Below are 26438 nucleotides of genomic sequence, written 5' to 3' on the forward strand. Positions count from 1 at the left end.
ACAGCATTTCTGAGCATACTAGAATTTTATGTTTTATTTAGATTTTTTTGTATTTTTTTCAAAAATTTTTTTGATGTTATTCATTTTTGAGAGAGAGACAGTGACAGAGACAGAAACAGAGCTCGAGCTGGGTAGGGGCAGAGAGAGAGGGAGACACAGAATCCAAGCAGGCTCCAGGCTCTGAGCTGTTAACACAGAACCCAATGTGGGGCTCAAACTCACAAGCCAGGAGATCATGATCTGAGCCCAAGTCTGACACTTAACCGACTGAGCCACCCTGGGGCCCCTAAACTTTTTGTATTTTTAAGGCCATTATTTACAATGCTTAACTATAGTTTTGGTTTGGGTTTTGGTCGTATTACTTGAGCACTGTTGCAGGGAGTATGGCCTGTTGCAAAAGATGAGTGCGCAAATGAAGTGCAATTAAGCAAAGGTCCTCATACTGGATGGAATGAGGCCCCAGGGCCCCCGACTCCAGAATGAAGCTTTTTGTTAGGATAATTGTGCATAAAGTCATCTAAGCAAGTATTAATTAATCTAATGGTTTAGATTTTCAAGGTTGAATTTCGAGTTAATTGTTGCTATAACACTAGGAAGGGTCAGGTGTGAAGGAGGATCCGGCCCTGGACAATGTTAATGGCTCTAGGCTTAGGAGTCTAGCCAGCCTAGTTCAGGCATGTAAACATTTCCTAAGGCCTTGCACCTTCTCCAGCCTTTCCCTTTTGAAGTCTTTTCCTTTGATGCTTCTCTCCTGCATCTCCCACAGAGCACTATTGCATGGTAAACATTGTGCTAATAAGCACTTGGCACAAATTACTGTATTTTAATTCTTAGAGTAATCTTACAAAGTTAAATATATATTAAATTTAAAACTTTTTACTAAACTATAACTCATATTGATAAATCCAAAGTGTATAGCTTAATGATGTATTGCAAAATGAACACAATTATAAAACAGCCAACCAGGTAATAGATAGAATAATATCATCATTCCAGAAGATCCAGTTGTGCCCCTCCCTGTCATAGCCTCCCTGTCTTCTCCCCAAAGATACCTATCAGGACAGCACCATGCTTTAATTATGCCTATTTTTGAACTTGTTATAAATGAAATCACAAAATACATGTTTTTTTGGGGGTGTGGGGTGGGTTTTCTTTCATTATGTTAATGAGTTTCATCCATTCTGTTGTTTCTGTTGTCATATAGGATTACATGGCAACAATAAATAGAAGTAAATATAGTGCAATGTGTTCATCTATTCCACTTTGATCATTTGTTTCCAGTTCAAGCTATGAAGATGAGTGCTTTCATGAACATTCTTGTACAAGTCTTTTGGTGAATATATGTACACATTTCTTTTGGATATACATCAAAGAGTAAACTTGCTAGGTCATAGGGTGTGCATATGTTCAGCTTGAGATAATACAGTCAAATAGTTTTCTAAAGATACTGCCATCTTTGTCAGCCCCTGGTATGATATAGATACAGATACAGATATAGATATAGATATGGACATAGACATAGACATAGATATAGATAGATTTTGTTTTTAATGTAGCCATTTTGAGGGATATGTAGTGATTTCTTGTCATGGTTTAAATTTACATTATCCTCATGACCAGTAACGATTGGCACCTTTTCATATGTTTATTGGCCATTTGGATATGCTTTTATGAAGTGCTACTAGCTTGGACCAGTATGGTGTTGAATAGAAGTGTTGATACTAAACACTTAGACATTCTCAAGCTAAAGCAAAAAGTAATGTTGCAAAGAGATCTTTTTGGGATTTTGATTGAGATTACATAAATTCTCCAGATCAGTTTTGAGGGCAATAACAAGGACTTGGTATATCTCTGAATTTATTTAGCTATTTTTATATCTTTTTGATACAATTAAGGGATTTTTTCATGTGTTGTCTCTTTGTCAGATTAGTTCCTAGTTCTTTGTATTTTTATGCTATCATAAGTGGTTTATTCAAATTCTCCTTTGTTGTTGTCAAATTGAATTTTAACTCATTTTTATATGAAGATTTTATAACTAGCAGCCTCACTGCATGCTATTATTCATTCTAGTAGTTTATCCATAGAGTCATTTGGATTTCCTATGTATATGATCATATCTATTAATTGTGACAAATGTCCAGTACAATGTTGAGTAGATTTAGTAATGGTAGACACACTAATATTTCAGTGATTTATTAACTGATGATGTGTCAAGATCTTTTTTTTTTTAATGTTTATTTATTTTGAGAGAGAGAGAGAGAGAGAGAGAGAGAGAGAGAGAGAGAGAATGAGCAAGCACGAGCAGGGGAGGGGCAGAGAGAGAGGGAGACACAGAATCCAAAGCAGGCTCCAGGCTCTGAGCTGTAAGCACAACCCCACGCAGGGCCCGAACTCATAAGCCGTTAGATCATGACCTGAGCTAAAGTCAGATGCTCAACCACCTGAGCCACCCAGGCTCAGTTGTCAAGATTTTAGATATCCCTTGTGTCAAGATTTTAGATATCCCTTAACCAATGAAAGAAGTTCCTCTTCATTTCCTATACTCCTTAGTTTGATGAGGGGTTTTAGGTACTTCTGCTTGACTTCTTTTTGCTAATCTTATGTTTGTGAGATTCTTTGATATAATTATATTTACTTTTAGTCTGTTCATTGTTACTGCTTTACAATACGTGTTTTAGTGTTATGACTATGCCCCAATTTACTTTTTCTATTATAGATATATATTTGGTATAAATTTTTTTAATTTGTTTATCTTTTACCTGGGACTTTATCTTATTCATCTGTGTCCTGGCACACCCAGTAAATATTTAGTAGGTCATTGCATGATTATTTATGTATTCAGTCATCACATGTGTTGGGAATATTTGGAACAGAATTTAAATATTCTGAAATTTATAAATTAAAATGCTGTGCTCATGCTGATGCCATTCCTATATAATAAAATTGATGTCTGTTATTACTGTCATTTGTTATTATTTCTTATTTATTTTGGCATTTGATAAAAATTAAGTACTTTGTTTTAGATGGCTTTATATTGTCATTTAGCTGTTTAATTTCTCTGTGGAGTATATGTTTTTATTAAAGTTGGGTACTCTGTCATCTGTCTCATGATACCTAGTATAGTACTAGGCTGTTGTAAAAATTCAATTAATATGGATTGATTTGAATAAACAAACTTGTATATGTACTTCAACTGACTTCACCAACTGGTGGTTGAATTCGTTCATCAGAAGAGAATTTATCTGAATTTTATATGTTGTATTCTTTGCCTACAGAATGAAGGCAGGAGATCTTTTAAAATTGATAATGATGAGGAACCACATACTTCTAAAAAAGATGAGGTTGATCGTGCTGTGATACTGTTCAAACCAATGGTATCAGAGCCAATTCATATACACAGGAAGTCTCCACTTCCAAGATCTAGGAAGATGGCTACAAATGAAGTAAGTATATGTGTCAGAGCATGTTTTTATTAAATAAACTAACTATATTTTAATAAACCAGAAAAGAAAATACAGCTTTAATTATGGAACTTGGGACCCTGACAGATTTTTTATTTTTATCTTTGCCTATATTTCTAATAAATATTTTAAAAATATAGAGGCCATTAAAAAAGAGATTAGTTTTAAGAATCTGGAGCTCTATGTATAGTTTTTGTAACCAAGTTGAACAGATATGGTAAAATAAGACCTTTCCAAAAGCTGATCTATTTTTTTTTTTTTGTCCTGTCACTTTAGGTTATTCTAATAAAGAACTTTTTTAAGAGCTTGATGTAATGAGCAGAGAATAATTTTTGTCTGAAAGGAGAGAGGTATTGCCAGAAATGCTTCAACAACAACTGATTCCAGTGACACTGTAATAAATATATGAACTTCTAAAATGTCAGCCTGATTGCAAAAACCAGTATAGGAATTTGAAAATTTGAAGAGATAGTTGAAAGTTTACCTTTGTCTACAATTAAATAAAGCTAGTTCTTATGTTCTCTAATAGAATAACACTTAAATAACTACTAAAAGAAGACTTAAGAGGAAAGTTGAAGAGTTGGATTATAGCTAGTTAAGTAAATATTTAACTCCTGTATATATTTTTATATTTTAAATACCTTAATTTTGGGTTATCTGTGTTCTCAGTAGCATGATTCTCCCCAGCACTGATTGAGATTAGTGCTTATAAATGTTGTCTAAATGCTAAAGTAAAAGCATAGAGCAAGATTGTAAGATAGAAGCAACCATAAACTTTTAATTAGAAAAATATTTTTTGTTGATAATTAAACATGCCAAGACTTAAGAGTTAGGTATAACATTTATTTAGCAGTTGTTGAGTCAGAATATAAACAACCAAAAAGAATTATGCTCATTTCTGTAGCCTCAAATTATACAAACATAAGTGCTTTAGGATTCTCAAATTTCAAATATATCTGTGACCCAGTTGGGCAAGTATGAATAGGAAAAACATCCATCAGTAAAATAGATTGTTATAATTTTATAATAAAAATTGTGTACTAGTTAGGATTTCTATGATATTCTAAGTTAATTATAAAAGAGGATGACTAACAACTGTAGAATTTGGAATTATGTTCTACTATACTTAATTTAAAAATGAGAAACCTGGGGTTATGTTCAGGTATCTTTAATTAAAAAAAATCGGGAAATGACATATTAATATAACCTAAACTACCATTTGTGTGAGGGCAGTGATTTTGATGTTGTTGCAACATCAAATCTGCAATCAAAATTTGTAATCTGCAAATTAATCAGATTGTTCAAAATTTCACCATTAAACCTTCTCCTGCACTCCAAAAACGTTATAACACTGATACAGCCAAATGTGTTGGGAGTCCATTTTGCAACACATTTATATTTATAAAATCTTCAACAAAATTACTGCCCTGTTAATTCTTAAGACACAGAACACATTTATAAACCTTTTTCTCATACTTAAATAGTTGCTTTCAAGAGATTATTTCTATGCCATGCTAAACTTTTACTTCCATAAGGTAAATAATTCAAGTAAAACCTTGAAGACTTTTTCCAGCGTCCACCATCTCCATGGATATCAGAAGTTTGTACTTCCAAAAGACACACAGAGAGAAAGACTATTCTCTTCATTTTGTGCAAGTAGATTTTACTCTGTCCTCACTGTCTGAAACCTGAACATGCAAACATGTAAATGAGAATGTTTGCTGCATGTTTTGCCTATTGAACTCTATGAATAATCTTTGGAGGGGGTAAACAAATAAATAACTTGAAAGTGGAAACAAGTGCAGTTTGAATCCATCTTACCTCTTTTTTTTTTTTTTTTTTTTAATATGGCTGGCAGACAGGTTTTCTTTTCTACCTTACATACATTGAAATCTCTTTAACCCTTTGCACAATTCTTTAGTGCTTTGGGTTAAAAGGTTAGTATAGCACAAAACGTCTTGAATATCTAAAATTAAACAATACTTTCATATTTTATAAGTTGCTAAGACAGAAAATTGTTAAATCTTTCCAGTTTTAAGAGACAAGGAACAACTATTAAGCAGTATAGATATTTTGTATATTTAAGATAATAAGGTAATTCTTACAGTTGTTGTCACATGCAATTAGATTTGTAAGCCATTCCTGTCAGTTTCTCAAATATTTGAATTATTTGGCTCCCAAATTACTGTTTAATAGTTTCTTAAAAATTGTTAAACAAATGCAAACAAACTGTATTTTTTTTTCTTTCTGATCATTTGGCTCGGTTGTATCTAACTTTGCATGCTCTGCTTTTTTTTTTTTTTTTTTTTTTTTTTTTTTGCCCCTTTCTCACTTCCAGGAAGAGAGCCCCCTGAGTGTGTCTAGCCCAGAGGGTACTGGTACCTGGCTGCATTATACCAGTGGTGTGGGTACTGGGCGTCGAAGACGCAGATCAGGGGAACAAATCACTTCTTCCCCTGTCTCCCCCAAATCATTGGCTTTCACATCCAGTATTTTTGGCTCATGGCAACAGGTTTTTAAACTTTACTTCATTAAAATTTTCTACCTGCATTCAGAGCAACAAATAGCTGTCTTTGAGGACATCTAATCCCTTATATTTAACATCAGAGTAAATCCTTCTGTATTTTAATTTTTAATTTTCAAATGCTTGTGATATCTGACAATATTTGAGGGAAAGAAACCACTTACCTTGCATGTGTTTAGGATTTTTACTGGGAGGGTTTTAAATATCCAGGACTAAAAAGTTAATAAGTTTTATACTCCTGGAACTTTTAGTGTTAATAAAAAAATTTTTTTAAAGGAGAGAAATCGTTTTTTTGGCGTAGTTGTCCTTTAAAACATTTAGAAACAAAATTACATAATTTGATGGTAAGAAAATTCAGTAACCATTTCCCCCATAATTGAAATATTAGACTCCATTTGGAATTTGCTGAGAGTTTGAACATTTTTTAAAATCCAAGATTTACATGGTCCTGTGTTAATTAGCAGGGCTCATGTAATACTGATTGTTCTCTCCCTCACTATTGTATTATCTGGAAGTATCTAATTTAAAGGATATATACAGCGTGGGGTTTAGTTGTGTAATATTTTAATGCTCTCTTTATGAGAGGTTATAATGTATAGGTGCCCATTAATAATGTGGGCCAAAGTTAAATGATTTCAGAAGGACTTTCTGTGATGACATTTGCAAATTTAAAATACTAGGGTTTGGGGGTTTGTTTTGTTTTATAGTGGAAGGTTTTACACTTCCATGCTGTTACACATGACTTTTTTGAGAATTTCAGCAATTTCCTTTTGGAAGTATAATGCATTTGATTATAGGAAAAGGGATTATGGTATCCATTAAGGCTGTGAATATTTAAAGGTTACTCTGATAAAGCCCGTGCATGGATCAGTAATTGTATGGTGACCTCAACAGTCTCTGTCTGTCTTTTCTTTTGTTTGTGATTGTTTTTTCCCCCCTTCAAATACAGGAGCTGTTTAAAAGTGGGCATTTGGCTTCTTTTAAGAGAGTGTGAAATTTTATCAATCTATTAATTGTTTCTTTTCATCTGTCTTGTTTCATACATGATATTTCATTCTGAATGCCTGCTTTGCACCACTTCATTGCAAGGACTTCATATGAAATGGACTCCCTTCAGAAGGGGATCTTGCATGATCTTTCATGTTTTATGTATTTCTACTAATATTTATCATACAGCTTATTAACCTTTGTCTGTCTGGAACAGGCTGCAAATGAAGTATGGACTTTTAAATTGATTTTACTGTTTTACCTCATTTATTTTGCTTTCCTTGTGCAGGTTGTATCTGAAAATGCTAATTATCTGCGAACACCAAGAACTCTTGTGGAACAGAAGCAGAACCCTACTGTAGGTATGTGGTCTAAAGGAAATTGAATTCCAGACCTTCAACTCCCTATTTTGCACACATGTAAAACTAACTCTTCAGTGACGAAAGCATGACCAAATGCTATGCTTTATTTTTATTTAACATACACTAATTAAAAAATGTTGAGTTGTACAACTCAAAGTGTACAATAAAGTTTTGATAAAATGAACAAGAAATAGCATTTAATTTTGATGTATAATTTTTTTTAAATGTCCATAATGTAAACTGCTTAGTCCAATTGCCAATGCTAGTTTTTAGTCTTGTATTCTATAAATTAAAATCCCAAAATGCTTTAATTTAGGAAGGAACTTCATTTTTCCCACTTGATAAAATTGTGAATATGCTATTGCATACAAAACAGAACCTTCTACTTTTCTGATTAAAAAAAAAAATTTAGGGGGGCGCCTGGGTGGCTCAGTGGATTAAGCATCCAACTCTTGATCTCAGCTCAGGTCTTGATCTCACGGTCATGAGTTCAAGCCCCACGTTGGGCTCTGTGCTATTGTGAAGCCTACTTTTAAAAATGGTTGTTGTTGTTGTTGTTGTTGTTGTTGTTTTTAAGTTATTTAGTAAAGAGTGTTTTAAACCCTTTCTTGGCGTATTAATTTTCCTTTTGACTATTTCCTAAGAGAAACCAAAGCAAAACTAATGCACAGAGATAGTTGTTACTCTTTCTTGACCTATAGAACATAATTGGTTCTTTGCAAATAATGTTGCAAAGCAACATTGAGAAAGATCTTGCTAAACTTACCGGTTTTAAGCTCATTGTTGATAAACTATATGAGGTAATAGCATAGTATTTTCTGTAAGTAGTTGTCTAAATAGGTTTAATAAAAGCATAAATAAGTAATTTTCAACTATATATGTACTTTGCTCTGTATACTAAGTATATGAACTGCTTGTTGATGCCTACTTGAATATCTTTAGTTAATTACGTATAGCTTGTGTTGGTAACTTAATATTCCCACAGGATCTTCCTTTATGTATCAAAATGTATTTGATAGAAATTTATTTAATCTTCACCTAGTGGTAAAAGTTTTACTTGGGTGTGAAGACTTTGACTACAAACTAAGCATCAGTTGTATTGGCTGTGTTTTATTTGCTAATAATGTGTTTCATAGGGTCTTATTAATTAAGATTTTAAGTCATTCAAGTATTAGAAGTGTAAGATGATTTAGGCCTGGATGACCTACAAGAAGTTGTTCTTACCTGGTCTTCTCACAAATTAGTAAGCTTTGTTTTATTTCATAACATATGTTGATGATTCTTAACTCAAGGGTTTCAGAAAAAATTCTTCATTTACAGACATACATTCAAAAATGCTGATCTATTGTGACTAGATCTGTGCGAAGAGATTTCTTTATATGACCTGTTAATGCAAATTGACAGAATCCCGTATCAACCTAAATTAACTTCTATAGTAGTGTTTTTAATAGTTTTAAAATGTATATGTCTAATTGTGTAGGCATATTATTTTCCTCAAAGACAACATTTTATACAGTGTTAAGTACCCTCATTTGTACATATGATAAATGGTGGTAGTGATTATATTAAACTTGACATTACAAGCGAATTGTGAGCCTGTTCAAGGCACTGCCAGATAAGTGTGGTAAGAGCCATGTTATTGCATGCTGCATGAATTCCCAATGTGAATGGAAGAACACCCGTTGTGTATGTATTTTCTCTAACTCCCATCAGGGTCTCACTGTGCGGGCCTGTTTAGCACCTCGGTGCTCGGGGGTTCTTCAAGCGCACCTAACCTACAGGATTATGCTCGTACTCATCGTAAAAAGCTGACTTCTTCTGGCTGCATAGATGGTATGTGCACACATGCACACACAGATTCATATCCACACCCATGCACACACCCATGAGCATATAGTACTTCTCAAAGACAAGCCTAAGCCCACTGACTAACTCAAATGGAATCCTAGCACCCTTTGCCTAAATGACAACCAGTGCTCTCTTATCCATAGCTTGGATTCATGTTTCATCAAAGAGTTAATTGTAGTTAGACATACAGTACTTATTCAATAAAATAGTTTGTTCAAATGTGAAGTTTAGAGCTGCATTACATGTATTGGGTCTTTTAGATAGTTGATAAGCCATATTATAAAGAATAAATCTTTCCTTGATCTTTTAAACTTTTGTTTATCGTTATCCCTTATTTTACTTACTGATATTGATAAAAATAAAATAAAGTGAATGGAATGTAGATAAGTAGAAGAAAATATACTTCTATACTTGGCAATATTTTTATAAAAAAAAACATATGATGAGAATATTTTAGAATCCCTAGTTGGATGGCCTCTCACTGTTGTTAATGTACCTTAAGTTTTAATATTTGGACTATCCTTGGAGGCTTCTGGAAGCTTGTCCCTTCTATTAATAGGAGTGTTTATTACCCTTTGATTTATTTAAAACTTCTTTTCATATATCCACAAATTTACTTAAGTCAGTAAAACATGGACTTAACAGAATTGCTGGCTCATCCTGCTTTTCTTTCTTTTGTGTATTTCATTAAACACTTTGCCTCTGTCCTCAAGCCATTTTACTTTTAACCAGTACCCTCTCTCATTCCCTTCTGCATGTCACCTAATTCTAACCTCCTTATATATTTGTTTTTTCCCTCTTTTTTTAAGTGTCCTTCTTTTGGTAGCTATTACGAATTTCAGGTACCTGTTTTTCTCTTTCTCAGACGCCACACGCGGTTCTGCTGTTAAAAGGTTTTCTATCTCATTTGCTCGACACCCAACCAATGGTACGTTTTGCTTTTATTTTAAAAGATACTCCCCTGCTTCATCCTTTTTTATTTTTCTTTTATTTCAAACTGTGGGGTATACAGTATCATTCATTTCTCCATTCTTAATTTCAGTTGGCATGTAATTCCAACTTACTGTTAATCCAAAATATTGATACTGTCTCGCTCCCTTTTTCAGCTGTAATTTACACAATCATTTAACATCACTCATCTCAAATTTTTAAATGACCACAATGATGATGAGTTTTAATACTAAATTAGCACCTAAAAATCCCTTCTAATTTCTCAAGTGATCAGTCTACACAAATTTTAAAAATACAACAATTAGTATTGTTTTCTTTTTAAGTCTTAAATATTTTAATGTTTTTTTTTCTTCCTGAATTCTTTTCTGATCACATAGTTATTTTATTGAGCTACTTGATAAAAAATACTGAGCCACGCTTGTCAAACAGCCAGATGATGTCTTTGAAAAGTTCTTGGGAACTAGGAGATGCAGATTTCACTGTGTAACATTTATCAGTGGCTCTTTGTCTTAAGCAAACTCAACCTGGTCTGGAGACCTCTGAAAATTTTATCCAGTATTTACTTTATCCTCATGTGGCCATATGGTTTGCTGTTGTCAAGCAACCAATTCTTTTTGGTACCACTGCTTTTCGTTAAAATTTGGAGAACTTCTGATAGGAAGAACACTAAGCTAAAAATCTAGAAAGCCCATTCAGTTAAATTCAATTTCTGAGGCTGAACAGTAAAGTGTTTTTGTGGCCATTGTTTATAAACTGAATTGTTGCATTATTACAGCTTTCTTACACAGAGCTTGTTCTTCTGGGTCAAGAGGGAATATTTACTGACCACTTGTAAATAATTGAGGATAGAAGAATTTAAAAGAAAACATACCCGTTTTTGCTTTTATTCGGAATGAAGGTACTTTTATCCCCTGGAATTTTTTTTTCCTTTTAACTGCAAATACACCTTTCAGAAATTCAAGTCAAGTCTTTCAAAAACTTAGATGAAACTGAAGGATTAAACACAAGTTTATAGCCATTCTCCCCCTTCTGGATCCTATAGAAGTGCACTAAATACTTCTGGAGGTGGAGTAAGAAGATCTCATCCTCAACAAGAAAATTTACCCTTAAAGCTTATGTGCTTTTCCTCCTTTGTAGCTCTTTAAATGCTACTTTCTGAAGAAAAAGATCCTTATTTGCTACAGCTGCAGCTTCTAAAGAACTTCTTAGAAGAAAAACCAAAGTCACAAGAAAAACAAGTCACAAAATTCTAAGAAGAGACATTGCAGGTTTAAGACTGACTATAGTTTTTGTGCATAATGCTTATGTATTTACAGCCAGTATGGAAAGTTTTACATAGGAGAAATCTGTGTTTACTGAAGCTTTAAAAAAAAAAAAAAAAAAAAAAAAGTTTAACAGAAAATAGAGTAACTTTATATTCCTTTGGCTAAAGCTTTTTTAAAAATGTGGATTTTCCACACATGTGACTTAATGCATTTAAAATGCATTTCTTTCAATTCTAGAAATGTTTCTTTGGGGTTTTCAAGATTTTTTTTCTTTTTTATACTGTGTTGTCTTATCTGTCCTATGAATTGTCATTTGACTCTTTCACTTTTTATTTCCCCCTAACTTTCATGTTATTTCCATCTTAATACATATCATGGACTTACCCCCTCCCTTCATCTTTAGTTCAAGGAACATGGTGAAACAAGTATCTTCTGACAGTGCTTTACCTTATTTTCTGGGCCTCTGTGCAGAACACCTACACCTCTATAGGTGCTGGTCCGTTTCCTCTGTGGAATGTCTAGGCTCCAGTGGTATGTTTTTATAGCTTCTAAACATGACAGCAGGGTGGCCTTTTAAATTGCTGCGCTAACCCTTTCATTGTGCATTAAATACAAAGTTTACTAAAGATAAATGGGGAGAAAAATGCAGTCCTGAGGAACCTGATTATATTATTATTTGCCTGTTATAAAATCTAACAGGCAAATGCAAGGAAATAGCTGTTACAGAATACTTAGCAACATTCTGATGAAAGGATAAAAAACATAACATTGCTAAGTTTTGTGTAATGCAAAGAAAGGGTTTGCGCTTATTTGCATGAGTCTTATACTTTAAAAAAATGTATTACTTGTGCAAGCCCAATTCTTTTAGTGCTTTATTTAGGTGCTTTAGCTGCTGTTATGGTATAGTTTCTGTTTTGTTTTGTTCTTTAAGCATATGTAACATTCCGTCATGCTTTGGTTTGCACCTGAAAATCAAACATACCAATTTTGTAAATCCTTTGGTTATTTTCATAGAAAGATTAGATTCTCTTTTAACCAGTTTCTCTATTCCAGCCAAGAATTAGTCAGTTCTTGGGTCACTGTTTCCTCCTGAAATTAAGTAAATATCAGTCAGTGTTAAAATGAGCACATGCCTATTGAAGGAGAGAATTTTGTAGTCTGTTTGAGTTTAATTAATTTTTACTTTTTATTTAATAACGTTAGCCTTTATATAAAATCTTAATCTAAGTATTAAAAGTATTTCCTTTGGAGGGAAATTAGTTTGAATGTTAGAAAGAAGAGGTGCAGGAAGACTTACTACTATAATTGTTTATGAGAGCAATTTTAAAAGCCATTCAGTTGAATAAAATTTAAATCAACAGGCAATTTTTATAAAAAGCGAATAACCTATATCTTGTTTTTTAAAAAAGTGTATATTGTAAGCAGTTTTGTTTCACTGATGGTATTAATATATATGTGCATGATTTGTTTCATGAAATTTTTCTATTTCTGTGCCATTGTTGAATGCAAACATGTCTGTATTTTGTATTGCTTTTTACTTGGCCTAACAGTACTCAGCTAGCAATTTCCAACAATAGAATATTTGAGTTATTTCAATAAAGGTAGGTAAAATGTGTTTTGGAATTTGATTTTCAGCATAAATGAATGAGTGTGGTTTTCCAGGTCACACTAGAGAGTTTTGTTGGCCTTGGTATTACTAGAAAAGTTACTTAAAATCACTCCTCAAGTAACTACAATGTAATCATTTTTCAACAAGAAGTTAATTTTAACATCCTAGCATCAGAGACACATCATGGCATCAACTTACTCACCTGTCAAATAGACCTGATTTTATAAAGTACAAACTTAATGTAATTTTTCTCCCCCCCCCCCAGTTTTTTTTTCTTTAAATATCATTCTTAGATTTTACTAAAGTGTAGAATGAAATTGTGTGCATGCGGTACTATGTGAATACATTTAAAATGAAATCTTTGTCACATCTTGTTCCAGTCCCATATTGCATAGCATCTGGTGTCATGACTTCAGAGATCTCATGTGATTGCATGTGATAGATTGGAAAGACCTAACCTGTACAGTTCTAAGCAATGGTCTTCTTCCTTCTTAGTTATTTTTTAAATATCCAAATTTTTTTTCATTTCTTTTTTTCAGGCTTTGAATTGTATTCCATGGTGCCATCTATTTGTCCTCTAGAAACTCTTCACAATGCCCTGTCTTTAAAGCAGGTGGATGAATTTCTTGCTTCCATTGCTTCTCCATCAAGTGAAGTTCCACGGAAGACCCCTGAAATTTGTAGGAAAATAATTATTATTGTTGTTGTTGTTGTTGTTGTTGTTGTTGTTAGTTTCATTATTTTGTGGCAGTGATATTATCAGACTATAAGAAGAATTATTACAACAAACTCAAGTAGTGATAGTGAATAAAATTTTAGGAGAGAAGGGGGTATAAAGGAACATTATTTGAAATTCTTTGGTGTTATTGATGTGGAATGCACCACTTTTCTTTATAACTCCCAAAAAACTTTCCTCCCAAAAAAGGGAAAAAAAAAAAAATCTAAGACCCAGCAATAGAAGTCAACAATATAGACTGATGGCCTTTTTTTCATTTTCTTACTGTGTGTGATTTTACAATAAACTTTTATTGTAGTTTTTTTAAAAACTACAAAATACCATTTGTCATTAACCCACACATGCACAAATACCATTCCATGCCTCACCACCTCTGGTACATATTCACAATGATTCAGAAGGAGCTCTTGACTAAAGAGAGCAAATTAGGACAACAGGTTTTCAAATTATGTTCTTCAGAAAATATTCTGCAAAAGTTAATGCATGTGTGTGAAGAAAAGGGATTCATGACTCAGTAAATTTTGGAAACTGTGTATTATATCCCGCCTCCCTTTGGAGAGACAGAGTTACATTAATGTAGGAAAACTGTATACTTAGATTTTCTAAAACTTATTTTTTGCGAAGACACATTTTTGGTGACACATTTAGACACCATGTAGCACTATTCTGAGGGACATCATTCTGGGAAACCTTTAGGGGTACCTTTTTTGGGTATGAGAAGTCAGCTGACTACTATGATCCTCAGCTCTATAGGATCCTTCAGCCTGTGAGAATTTCCAGTTTAGGAAGCATCCAGTTTGGGAGAGCATGCTCTGCTTAGTTAAGAATCTTGCTAGGGCTAGTCCTATTTTTTTGTAAAGTCACAAACATTGAGTGTATACCTTTCTTCTTTTTGTAAGGAGCATACTATCAATGTGTTTCTCTGAAGAATGAAACCAGAGGTCTTGGAATGAAAGCCACTTTCGTGTATTGCTGTTCTCGTCCCTTTTCTGGCTTTCACATTGTATTATTCTAGAGCGTTCTCGTCACATTGTATTCTGTCTAAATGGCACCCCTTGCATTTCTCCAGTATAGTGGGCTTCCCTTTTCTTCCACGTCTAGTAGTAGAGGTCAGGTTTCAATCATTGATGGCAATGGAGAGATACTTGGGTTTATGTTCTAAAATATTTCACTTTAGGAATGGTTTTAGGAAGTAGGATTTAATTTCAAAGTTTTCCTGTGAATGTGTCTGACTCTGAGAATTGATAATACTCCAAATGAAATAACTTCTTTAAGCTGTGTGAGGTCAAAGTTAGGAAAATGAAGTATGTTTATCTTCTTTTCCCTGTTAGCTGATAGAATGGAAAATGCTTTTCCTCAGAATGCAGTGGAGAACCTGAATTAATTCTCATTTGCCATTTACCCCTTTATATTTGATGTTTCACAGCTTCACTGGGGCAAGGATTTATAATCTTAAAATAAAGATGAAAGAAAAGTTCTAATTAGTAAAAAAGAACTTAGGATAGATATCAATGTTATTTAGAATTTAGAAGATTTTCAGTGAGTGACTTATAGGTAACAGCAGTAATGACATCTGTTTTGGAAAGAGAATTGTGGTAGAACATTTACAGAAAGAAAATCTCTGAAGGTATATTCTGTGGTGCTGTTTTATTATGATGGCTTTATTTCTGTGGTTAGTGAATTCAATTAATCAGAGTATATTATTGAGGTGTATTAATGAAGGATATTAAATTCCTTTTCCAGTTCAGATTAGCTCTTCTCTATATCATGGATATAAGTTGTACCCCATATTCTCTAGTTCTCTTAAAATTTCATGCCATTACTTACTAAGGAAACTAGGTAACGTAAATACAGTTAATGCAATTCATAGAGTTGAATAAACCTTAAAATCAAGCTAGTTCATTGGTCTTCAGACTGTATTCCCAAGAGCTTTTGGAAATTCCATTAGGAAGATGATGCTGAATGGTTAGGCCTTAGGTCGTGCATGGCTGCTTCAACTAGAGTATATGTTTTCATCTATTTTATTTAAGATTTCATTTGAGAAAAAAATTATTCTTTAAAGAAAAAAAAAACTTAGACACCATTGAGGAAATCAAGTGGTTAGTGGTCAAGCAATACTAAAAAACTCATGTCTTCTGAGTGTATGGTTTTTTAGTTCTTCTTGAGTAGTAAAGAAAATAGGTGCCAGCTATAATAGAAGCCTCTGAATCCTCTGTTTTATACTGTAGCTGCAGAATTAAGTGAGGTTTGATGGGGGGTGGCAGGGAGGGGAAAGTGGGTAATGGGCATTGAGGAGGGCACCTGTTGGGATGAGCACTGGGTGTGGTGTGGAAACCAATTTAACAATAAATTTCATATTAAAAAAAGAAAAGAAAATAGGTGCCAGCTGTAATAGAAGCCTCTGAATCCTCTATTTTATACTGTAACTGCAGAATTAATATTTAGTAATCACAGTATATTTATATTATTTTATACTTAATTCCCTGAATTGTCAAGGAATTAGCATTATGATGTAGACTATATTGATTTTGCGCTATTTATAATGAAGACGATATTGTTAATCCTCTGTCATTCAGAAAGGCTTTTTCCTCACTTCAAACAAAATTAAATCAATTTTGTGGCAACTAGAAGTTAGCTTACAGTGGAACACTAACAGTATCAGATGGGGGGAAAGGTGTGGAAATACTAACTGGATAAGTTAGAGATGGAAGTTAACGAGACAGGATCAAACATGTAAGCAGGAAAGAGCTTAGTAGTGGTGTAGTGCTTTACATGATGCTTTCGGGATTTTTGTCATCACTTGTATGTTATATCGTTAGTGACTACTTGGAGCTTCTGCCAATGGGATTTGTATTCATTCAGTGTAGATACGGGTCAGCCACATGAAACACATTTGCTGTGACTGGCTCACGTATTTGTTTTTCAGAGACATGCTGTTTATTGCTATCAGGTCCTCCAAAAATTGCAAAAGCAGGCGAGTTGGTGTTTTGTTAACTCCTCACCTCTCTTCAGTTAAGAACCTGGAAGCTCATGCCAGAGGCTCTCCTTCCCCAGAGGACTTCATACTTCAGAATTACCATACTTTGCCTTTTCATGCCTCTCACCCACTGCACCTTGATTAGAAAGAGAAAAAAAATCTTTAAAATTCCTTGCATTAAGATAAATCTCACTAGGTAATATAGGGAGACAGTCTGATTTATTACTTATAAATATAATAGATTAATAGACCATAGTGTTTATAAAGTAACTGTCCCTGAATCTCTACTTCATATTTTTAAGAGAAAAACAATTTGGGAGTTTTTTTTGTTTGTTGGTTTTTTTTTTTTTAACTAGGCAGTAAAATTATGCCATTAGCTCTCTGCCATCCCTTAAGAATCTGAGTTTCTATCAGGACAATAAAATTAAGTCCATTGCTCTATTCTTGGCACGCCATTAGTAAATACTGTTAAATGCTTATTATTTGCAGTATAAACAGAACATCTATTGGGCTAAGAGCATGAGAGAACTTTTTATAGGAAAGATGATGTAGCCGAATTTACTTTGTAAACCTTGCATTGTCTATTTTCTCCTGTAATGTATAGTCCTAAGTCCACTAAATATGTCATTAGAAATTTCTAAATGTAAGGACTTGGTAGGAAATTACTGAACTGCCATATCTGTTTTGTTTTGTTTTGTTTTTTTCTTTTCAGCCTCTTCAGCTTCACGTTCCAGTCCAGTAATGAGAAGAAAAATATCTTTAAATACGTATACACCTGCAAAAATCCTCCCAACACCACCAGCTACCTTAAAGAATACGAAAGCAAGCAGCAAGCCAGGTTAGCAGTGTGTGAATTTGTGGATTCTGTAGCGCAATTAGAGGAGTAGTAATAGCTTGCCTTTTGAGTTTAAAATCTGTTTTTAAGAAGGATCATTATACTTCCTAGAGTTAAAAACTGTTACTGTAGTCTGTCGATGTATTTGTATTTTTTCCTCTGTTGTCTCCCCTGCCACTGTATCTGTTAATAAAATATATTTCATACTCATACTGTTCTCCAAACTAACTTATGAACTGTCTCCTATTGCTTTTCTTTTGAGTCTAGGCTTTACTTTAGTCATTTTATATGAAAGATTTTTTTTTTAATTTTTTAAAACATTTATTTATTAGTATTGAGAGACAGAGACAGACAGAGCATGAACATGCGAGGGACAGAGAGAGGGGGAGACACAGAATCCAAAGCAGGCTCCAGGCTCCAAGCTGTCAGCATAGACCCTGACGCAGGGCTCAAACTCATGAACCATGAAGTCGTGACCTGGGCTGAAGTTGGACGCTTAACCAACTGAGCCACCCACACGCCCCCTATTTTTGTCTCTTTCTTTACAGTGTTTTAATTCTCCATGCGCAGTCTAATGACATGAGTACCAAATTCAACTATCTTTTATCAGCTTTTTTTCTATTTTTTTTTTAAGATTTTATTTTTTAACTAATCCCTGCACCCAATGTGGGACTTGAGCTCACAACCCCAACATCAATAGTTGCATGCTCTACTGCCTCAGCCAGCCAGACACCCCAACTTTTTTTTTGTTCTTATTTTTTGGCATATTTGACTGTGTGGTTGATCCTTGCTGAAATCCTCTCTTACTCTGACTTCCACAGTGTACTCTGCCTTGCTGTTACTTCCCTTTACCCGATTCTTCTAGTCTTATCTGACAGTTGTTCTTCCTACTTTGCTATGCCAGACAGGGTCATCCACCTGTTCACTTTTTCTTACCCTATACTTTTTTTTCTTGAGAGACTTCTTTATAGCTCCAAGGTTTGACTGTATCCTCACTGGAAATTTCTTCATTCTTTTTCTCATTTTAGTGCTCTCACAAATTCTTTTGGTTAATAGTTTAGGCTTGGGAGTCAGAGGGACCTAGATTAAAATCTCAACACTACTACTTATTAGCTTTATGACTTTGGGTAATTTACTAACCTCTCCGATCCTCAGTTTCATAAAATCGGGGTAATAGTACTCTTTTAAAGGTTGTCAGAAATGAATGCAATAACCTATGTAAAGTACTTGACATACATAGTAAACACTCACTAAATGTTAGTTGCTGTTGTTACACTGTTGCCAAACTCTTCACTTCCTCCCAAATAAATCCTTGTGATACTCAGGTCATTTTTCTTCTAAAATGTTATCCTTTTACTTCCTACTCCCAACCCAGCCCCCTCCACTGGTGATGTATTTATATGATTACCAAAACAAGAACTCTTACAACACTCTGTACCACTGACTTGATCATTTATCCCTGATTATAGTTCTGTCAGGTTATCCAGCCTTATACATTAAAGGCAATATCTTAAATATAAAGTTTGCACCTTCTAAATAATCAATATATGCGGGTACAGACAACTGAAAAAGTATCTTAAATATAAATTACAGTGTATTCCATATACAACTCAAAGCTAACATTTGTGTAGTTTTTTATGCTACAAAACACTTTTTTTGTTCATACATTTCTAAACATGGCCTTCAGAGATCAATACCATTCTTATGCCATTACGGATGAAAAAATTGCAGAGGTTGTGACTAATCCCTGTTCACTTTACAGTCGTAGGCCTAAGATTTGAATGCTCTTTGAATCATGGTCCATTGTTTTTCTCTATATATTAGACACATAATAAATGTATTATTTCATATGCCTTTTTAAATAATAAAGATGAAATGGTGTTATTTTGACTTTTTCAATATAACATAAGCCAATAAAAGCCAATCTTGCATTCCTGGAATGGACCCCACTTGGTCATGATGAATAATTTATATATATGTTGCTGGATTCAGTTTGACCTTGAGGATTTTGACACCTGCATTTTTAAAAGATAATGATTCGTCTGTAGTTATTTTTTGTTTTTGTTGTTGTTTTTGTTTTCATGTTGGGTTTTGTTTTTGTGATGTCTTTTAAATGTTGGTATCAGGCTGATGATGCTGGCCTCAAAATGATTTGGAAGTATTTCTTCCACTTCTATTTTCTGAATGAAGGTTTTTATAAGAGAGGTATTTCTTACTTAAATTTTGATAGAATTAATTTTCTGTTACATTTTAGTCATGGCTTTGGTAACTTGGTTTTTCAAGGAATTTGTTCATTTTATCTAAGTTGTCAATTTTCTTGTTACTTCATTATCCTTTTTTAATTTATTTTCAATATTTTTTAATATTTATTTTTATTTTTGAGAGAGAGCAGGGGAGGGGCAGAGAGAGAGGGAGACACAAAATCTGAAGCAGGTTCCAGGCTTCAGGCTCTGGAACACAGAGCCCAAGGTGGGACTCAAACTTACGAACCATGAGATCATGACCTGAGCCGAAGTCAGGCACTTCACTGACTGAGCCACCTAGGCGCCCCACTGCACTATGATACTGATAATTTGTGTTTTGATTTTTTTTTCATTATTCCCACTAGAGATTTATCCATTCTGTTGGTGTTTTCAAAGAACCAGATTTTAGCTGTTTGTTTTATAGTTCACTGATTTCTCTCTTTTAATATTTCCATCCTCCTACTTACTTTGGGTTGACCTTTATTCTCTTTCTAGTTTCTTAAATCACTTTTTATTAGACATTTCTTCTCCTGTTATATAAACATTTAAGGCTTTAAGTTTCCCTCTGAGTACTTCTTTAGCTACATCTCACAAAAGTTACATTTAATTCTCATTCTCATTCAGTTAAAAATACTTTATAATTTGTGATTTATTCCTTGAGTCATGGAGTATTTAGACACATATTGGTTACTTTCCAAATATTTGGGGGTTGGAGTTTGGATGTCTTGTTACCAATTCCTTCATACCGTTGCAATTACAAAACATATACTGTACAGTCTTAGTATTTTAAATGTGAGATATTTTATGGCTTAACATTTGGACTTGGTACATCTTAAATGCAGCAAGAGCACTAAAAAAGAATTTTTATTCCATAGTTCATTGATGTAATGTTCTCTCAGTATCCATTAGCTCAGAATTGCTGATAATCTTTTTCATATCTTATGTGTTTTTCCTATTTTGAGGGGTGGGGACATGTGGATGGGAGGAGAGGTTCTGAATGTGCTATCAATTGCTTAGAGAGCAATTTCCACTCACAGCTGTACGATTGTCTTTTTCTTCCTTTAATTCAATCAGTTTTCATTCTGTGCTTTGAAGCTTTGTGATTACATACATACGTATTTGGTATGCCTTCCTAATGTATGGACTCACTTATCATCATGAAATTTCCCTCTGATTCCTAGTAATGCTTTGTCTTAAAGTTTATCTGATGTGAATTTTGCTACCTCACATTTCTTATGCTTACTGTATGCATGATGGATTATTTTTCCAGACAACCTGTGGTCTTCATATGTAAGGGATTTTTTTTTTTTTTTTTTTTTTTTTTGTAGGCAGTGTATATTTGGCTTCTTTAAAAACCCATTCTAGGGACACCTGGGTTGCTCATTCAGTTAAGCATCCAAGTTTGGCTTAGGTCATGATCTCTCAGTTCATGGGTTTGACTCCCACATCAGGCTCTGTGCTGACAGCTTAGAGCCTGGAGCCTGCTTCGGATTCTGTCTGTCTGTCTGTCTCTCTCTCTCTCTCCCCCTCCCCCACATGTGCTCTCTCTCTCTGTCTCTCCCAAAGAATATAAATATTTTTTAAAAATTTAAAAACCCATTCTAACAATATCTGCCTTATAGTTGCAATGTTTCTGGTTCATTAACATTGTAATTATTGATATGGTTGGGTTAGATCTACTATGTTATTATATTTTTGGTTTATACATTCTGATTGTTATTCTTTTATTCTTTTCTGCCTTGTTTTGTATTCAATATTTTTTAGAGTTTGAGGGGCGCCTGGGTGGCGCAGTCGGTTAAGCGTCCGACTTCAGCCAGGTCACGATCTCGTGGTCCGTGAGTTCGAGCCCCGCGTCAGGCTCTGAGCTGATGGCTCAGAGCCTGGAGCCTGTTTCTGATTCTGTGTCTCCCTCTCTCTCTGCCCCTCCCCCGTTCATGCTCTGTCTCTCTCTGTCCCACAAATAAATAAACGTTGAAAAAAAAAATTTTTAAAAAATATTTTTTAGAGTTTTATTTTAACTTATCTACTGACTTTGTACCTTTACCTTTTTGCATCATTCTTTAATTAGTGGCTATAAATACACCTAACTTTTCATGATCTACTTAGAGATAATTTTATACTACTCAGAGTAAAATGTAGGAACCTTGCAACTCTGTAGATTCATTTACCTTCCTCTCCACCCATCCTTGACACATAGTTATCCATGTATGTTACTTCCACATATATTATAAAGGCTACAATACAATGTTAGAATATTTGCTTTACACAGTCATGTATTTTAATGACACTTAGAAGAGAAAAAAGTATTTTATTTATCCACACATTAGCCATCAGTCTTCATTCCTTTTTCTAAATCTTTGTTTCCATCTGGTTTTATTTGCCTTCTACCTGAATCTCTTTAGCATTTTTATACTGCAGATCTCTTACTGTATTTGAAAAAGTCTTGATTGACAATTTGAGGAAGAAAGTTTTTTCTTTCAGTGTTTTAAAGGTGTTGTGTCCTGTTTAGGGTTCCCATTGTTTCTGATGAGAAGTCTTTGGTAATTTGAATTGTCCCAATGTGTGCAGTGGGTTGAATTATTTTTTTCTGCCTGCTTTCAATATTTTTTCTTTATCTTTGATTCTCAGCAATTTGACTATGGCAAGCATGCTTAGAAATTTTTTTTTTTTTTTTTTTTTTATAATCTGGGTTGATGTTCACTTTTACCTATCATCTCCATTCTGCTGTTAAGCTATCTGGTGGGTTTTTTTTTCAGATATTTATTCCTTAGTTTTAGATACTCTTTTTTGATTCTTCAGAGATCTCCAAAATTTTATTTATCATAAGCATATTTTCCTTTGTTCTTGAGTAAGTTAAAGTACTTGCTTTAACATTCTTGTGTACTAATCTAGCTGACCTCAGAAATAGTCTCTACCAATTTATCCATTCCCAAGAAGAAAGATGTTTTCCTGTTTTGTTTCATACATTGAGTACTTTTGGATTGCATCCTAGACGTTATGAATGAGATGTTGTATAAACTCCAGACTGTTATTTTTGTTAGGCTTTTCCGAAGAGTATTGAGTTGTTTGGGTTTTTTTCAAGCAAAGAGTTAACCTTGGGCAAACTCATGTTGCAAAACTGTGTTCCTTGAAGCAGTCAGCAGCTCATCTTTCACATCTTTTCTTTTGGCCTTAGCTGCACTCTTGGAGCCTACCCTCCCCATGCCATAAATGTGATCATGTTTTATACAAAGAACTGGAGACTCTCCCTTTCTGGGATCTCCCACCTGATTTTCCAGCAGCTATGGTTGCTCCAGTACTTATCTTCTGGTTCTTCATGCTAGTAAGAATGAGTTTTATGTTTAGTTGTAGTCATTGCACATGTTCAGACCAGATACTCTCCTTAGGCCTACAGCTTTCAAAAAAATGGGGGTGGGGGGGACTCAACATGAGTTTCCTTCCTCCAAGTGTTGATTTTTTTTCCAGTATACACCTGCTTTTGTTTACTCTTCAGTGTCTTCAAGTAGTTGTTTTTCATATTTTATCCAGAGTTTATACTTGTTAACCTGCAGGAGAATTAGTCTGATAGGAGCTTGCCCATCCATACCAGAAGTGTCATCTATCTTAGAATAACTTTTTGATAACTCATAAGGGCTTAATGTTGGTTTGGATGTAGAAGGATGAGTTCTAAGTCGAGACTGTTTATAGTTTTCTAACATTTGAACTTTTTAAGTAGTGGTAATATAAAAGAGGAGAAAATAGATTTAAGGGGAAATGACAAGTTCAGTATTAAGCATATTAAGTTTATGTTTACTGTCAGTTATATATATAGTTTTCTATAGTTGTATATAGTTTTCTAATATATATAGTTTTCTAATATATATTTATAGAAACTATATAGAAATATATAGTTTCTAATATATATAGTTTTCTATAGTTTTCTAATAGGATGAACAGATAAACAGATCTTGAATTAAGGGAAAAGACCTGGACCAAAAGTATACATTTGAATATCGTTAGCACAATAGATAGATGGTAGTTAAAAATGATGGAATAAATTAGTTTTCCAGGAAGAATGTAGAGTGAAAAGACAAATTTGGAACACACCCCATTGGCATTACTTTCCTGTATTGATGTTGAATTCTAAAAAGTTAAAAGGTTAAAAATGCTCTATTGAATGTTTACAATGTTTCACTTACATCACAGTTATAAAGTTAATTATTTGTCACTTAGCAGTAGTATTTGAACGTGAATTGCTTGTGAAAATCTAAACAATTTTTCTTTTTTTGTATAGCTACCAGCGGACCTTCTAATGCCGTTGTTCCTAATACCTCATCTCGAAAAAAGACTATAGCTAGCAAAACAGAAATGCATGAACACAAAAAAACCACTGGGAAAAAGAAATGAAATCTTAGCGGAAGCTGGAGCTCCATATATTTATAAAAATCACATTGTTCGATAGAAAAAGACACGTAATAAACCTTGACTGAAAACTGTCAAAGCAAGTAATTGATGTTTCTCCTTATACACCTCTGTATTCATTTTAAAATATGTTAAATCTAGAGAATTCTTTGTATATATTCAGGTAAGGACCTTTTCTCATGATCTTGAAATGTTTAAAACAATGTTTATTAACATTTTAGCAAAACTTACGGTGATGAAGGTCTGTCATTCTTAATATTATGTTTGCTATGTGCCCTCTGTAAAGAAAACGACAGGAGACCTCAGCTAGCCTGTCCCAGTGTCTCACCAGTAATGCTGTTTACTCAAGAATCTGTGAGGTGACCTCTATACATACTTTCATTTTCACGGGATTGTATGTCAGCTATAAAAACCTATAGCTTGAGTTGGAATTTGACAGCCAGGATTACATATTATAGATTTTTAAAGTATATTTCCAAAGAGATTTCACTGACCATTTGGGTTAGAAACTTTTTTCCTCCAATTGTTAGAATTACATATATGCTGCAATATTTAATAACTGGAGTACTAGCATATGGGTTATTTTTCCAATATGTGCTTTGAGGTTTTTTTTTTTATTGTGTATTATTTAAAATATTACATATACAGCTGGGGTGACTACACCTTTATGTGCATAAATTTCTATATTAATTTGTAGAAAATACTTGCTTTATATATTTCCTTATCATAGGGTGCTTTTGCTCATCAGGAAAATACTGCTTTATGTATCGGGAAGAAAGACATCTTTAGAATTTCTTTTTAAGAGACATAGTTGATAAGTTTATAAATGTTACACTTATTTTCAGAGTTCTTTTTAGATCTAAGGAAACCAGTTCAAAAATGGATATCAGCAGTGTGAGGAGAATGTCTCAATTCTGTAGTTAGGAGATATTATGCATAACACCTCTTTTTAGCATTTCCATTCTTATCTCTAGTGTATCAGTTAATCTCACTAAGAAAGCTTAAAGATTGAACATTGGATATAAATGCTCTTTTCAAACTATTAGATTTTGAAAGGAAATTGAGATCATTGTTTTGTGATTTCATTTGTGATGTGAAAAAATATTTATTGTATTGGTGCTTTTTTATCCCCTAGTGCACAAATAATTATAAGCCACTTGAATGACTTAAACTGTAAACCAAACAATACAACCTGGTAAGAATTCCATGCATTGCCAGTCAGGTAACTTAAGTTGCTAAAGCTTTACTTTGAAGCTTGTATTTAGGATATTATTGAATTCTCATACGAACACAACTATTAAAACTCTTCAGGAGGCTCTCCTAACTTTAAATCATCACCTATGAATTGACATTTAGAAAATAAACATATTAAGTGTTAGTTTTAAAAGGTACCAGATGCAAAAGTCACAAATATATACAATTATATAAGTTCATATACTTCACGTGAATGTACTTGTATTATATGGAGACATGTCTTGTAAACAGTTGAATGTACCTAAACTTTCTGTATGTGAAAATGTTAATGTGCTCAGTGTGGGAGTAAGAAGCTACTTTTATTTTTTAAGTGGAACTTAATTAAAATATTTTATTTCCAGAATCAGAGAGTCAATTAAGTGGCAACTTATTTTTGATTTCTAGTCTTTATCTCTTTACTTTTAGCTTTCAAAGTAGAAATAAGAAAACTATTTGAGTATTAAACGATGCTAATCTCAGATATGAAATAAAACTTACTGTTGGCCATATCTATTTCCTAGAAATTAGCTACAGAAATTCAGCATAGCTTATTTTTACCATTGTTATACATGAACTATGATTTCACCGTAGTCACTAAACTCTGTAATATTTTTGTGTAGACTGATTAGATAAACTGATTTGAAAGAATCTTTGAATCATTTTCTAAGACAACAGAAGTCTTATATATCAGAACAAGAAATTACAGTTATCACTCTTTAGTGCAGGTTTGACTGAACCATCCGTTTCTCCCATGATTCTATCCCTGTATGGGTTTGTTTGTTTGTTTGTTTGTTTTAAATACTGCAAGATACTGTTTCTTGCAGCCCAGTCCTCCAAGCAGCAGAGATGAGAAAGCCCATCCTGAGGAGCTGTCCAGCCATTCTAGGATGTTAGTCTTCATGGTGCATTATTCCATCTTTCTTTCCTTAATCCCGCATCTGAACGCAGACCTCACTTTCCCCTTGAAGCAATGCTGGCAGATTTTGCTGCCCTGGTTCTATAGGAT

The 26438-nt window shown here is 33.7% G+C and overlaps 1 protein-coding gene across 32 annotated transcripts in view; it reads left to right on the forward strand.

The window, feature by feature from the left end:
• The window catches only part of PPIP5K2 (diphosphoinositol pentakisphosphate kinase 2), a 71372-nt gene extending 45570 nt beyond the window's left edge, over positions 1-25802 (forward strand). For 5 of the 32 annotated variants that reach the window (XM_053225212.1, XM_053225224.1, XM_053225220.1 and 2 more), the window contains 10 exons: positions 3276-3443; positions 4997-5117; positions 5804-5973; positions 7262-7334; positions 9048-9167; positions 10048-10110; positions 11870-11929; positions 13547-13687; positions 17433-17558; positions 24072-25802. In XM_053225212.1, coding sequence (XP_053081187.1) covers positions 3276-3443; positions 4997-5117; positions 5804-5973; positions 7262-7334; positions 9048-9167; positions 10048-10110; positions 11870-11929; positions 13547-13687; positions 17433-17558; positions 24072-24184 — 1155 coding nt within the window. In that variant the 3' untranslated portion in view covers positions 24185-25802. Of the gene's footprint in view, positions 1-3275; positions 3444-4996; positions 5118-5799; positions 5974-7261; positions 7335-9047; positions 9168-10047; positions 10111-10908; positions 11538-11801; positions 11930-13546; positions 13688-17432; positions 17559-24071 lie in introns of those variants that run through there. The other 27 variants (XM_053225242.1, XM_053225247.1, XM_053225321.1 and 24 more) reach the window with 14 other exon arrangements.
• The last annotated feature ends 636 nt before the right edge of the window (positions 25803-26438 follow it).

The sequence above is a fragment of the Acinonyx jubatus genome, chromosome A1, assembly GCF_027475565.1.
Source record: "Acinonyx jubatus isolate Ajub_Pintada_27869175 chromosome A1, VMU_Ajub_asm_v1.0, whole genome shotgun sequence".
Taxonomy (NCBI): Eukaryota; Metazoa; Chordata; class Mammalia; order Carnivora; family Felidae; genus Acinonyx; species Acinonyx jubatus.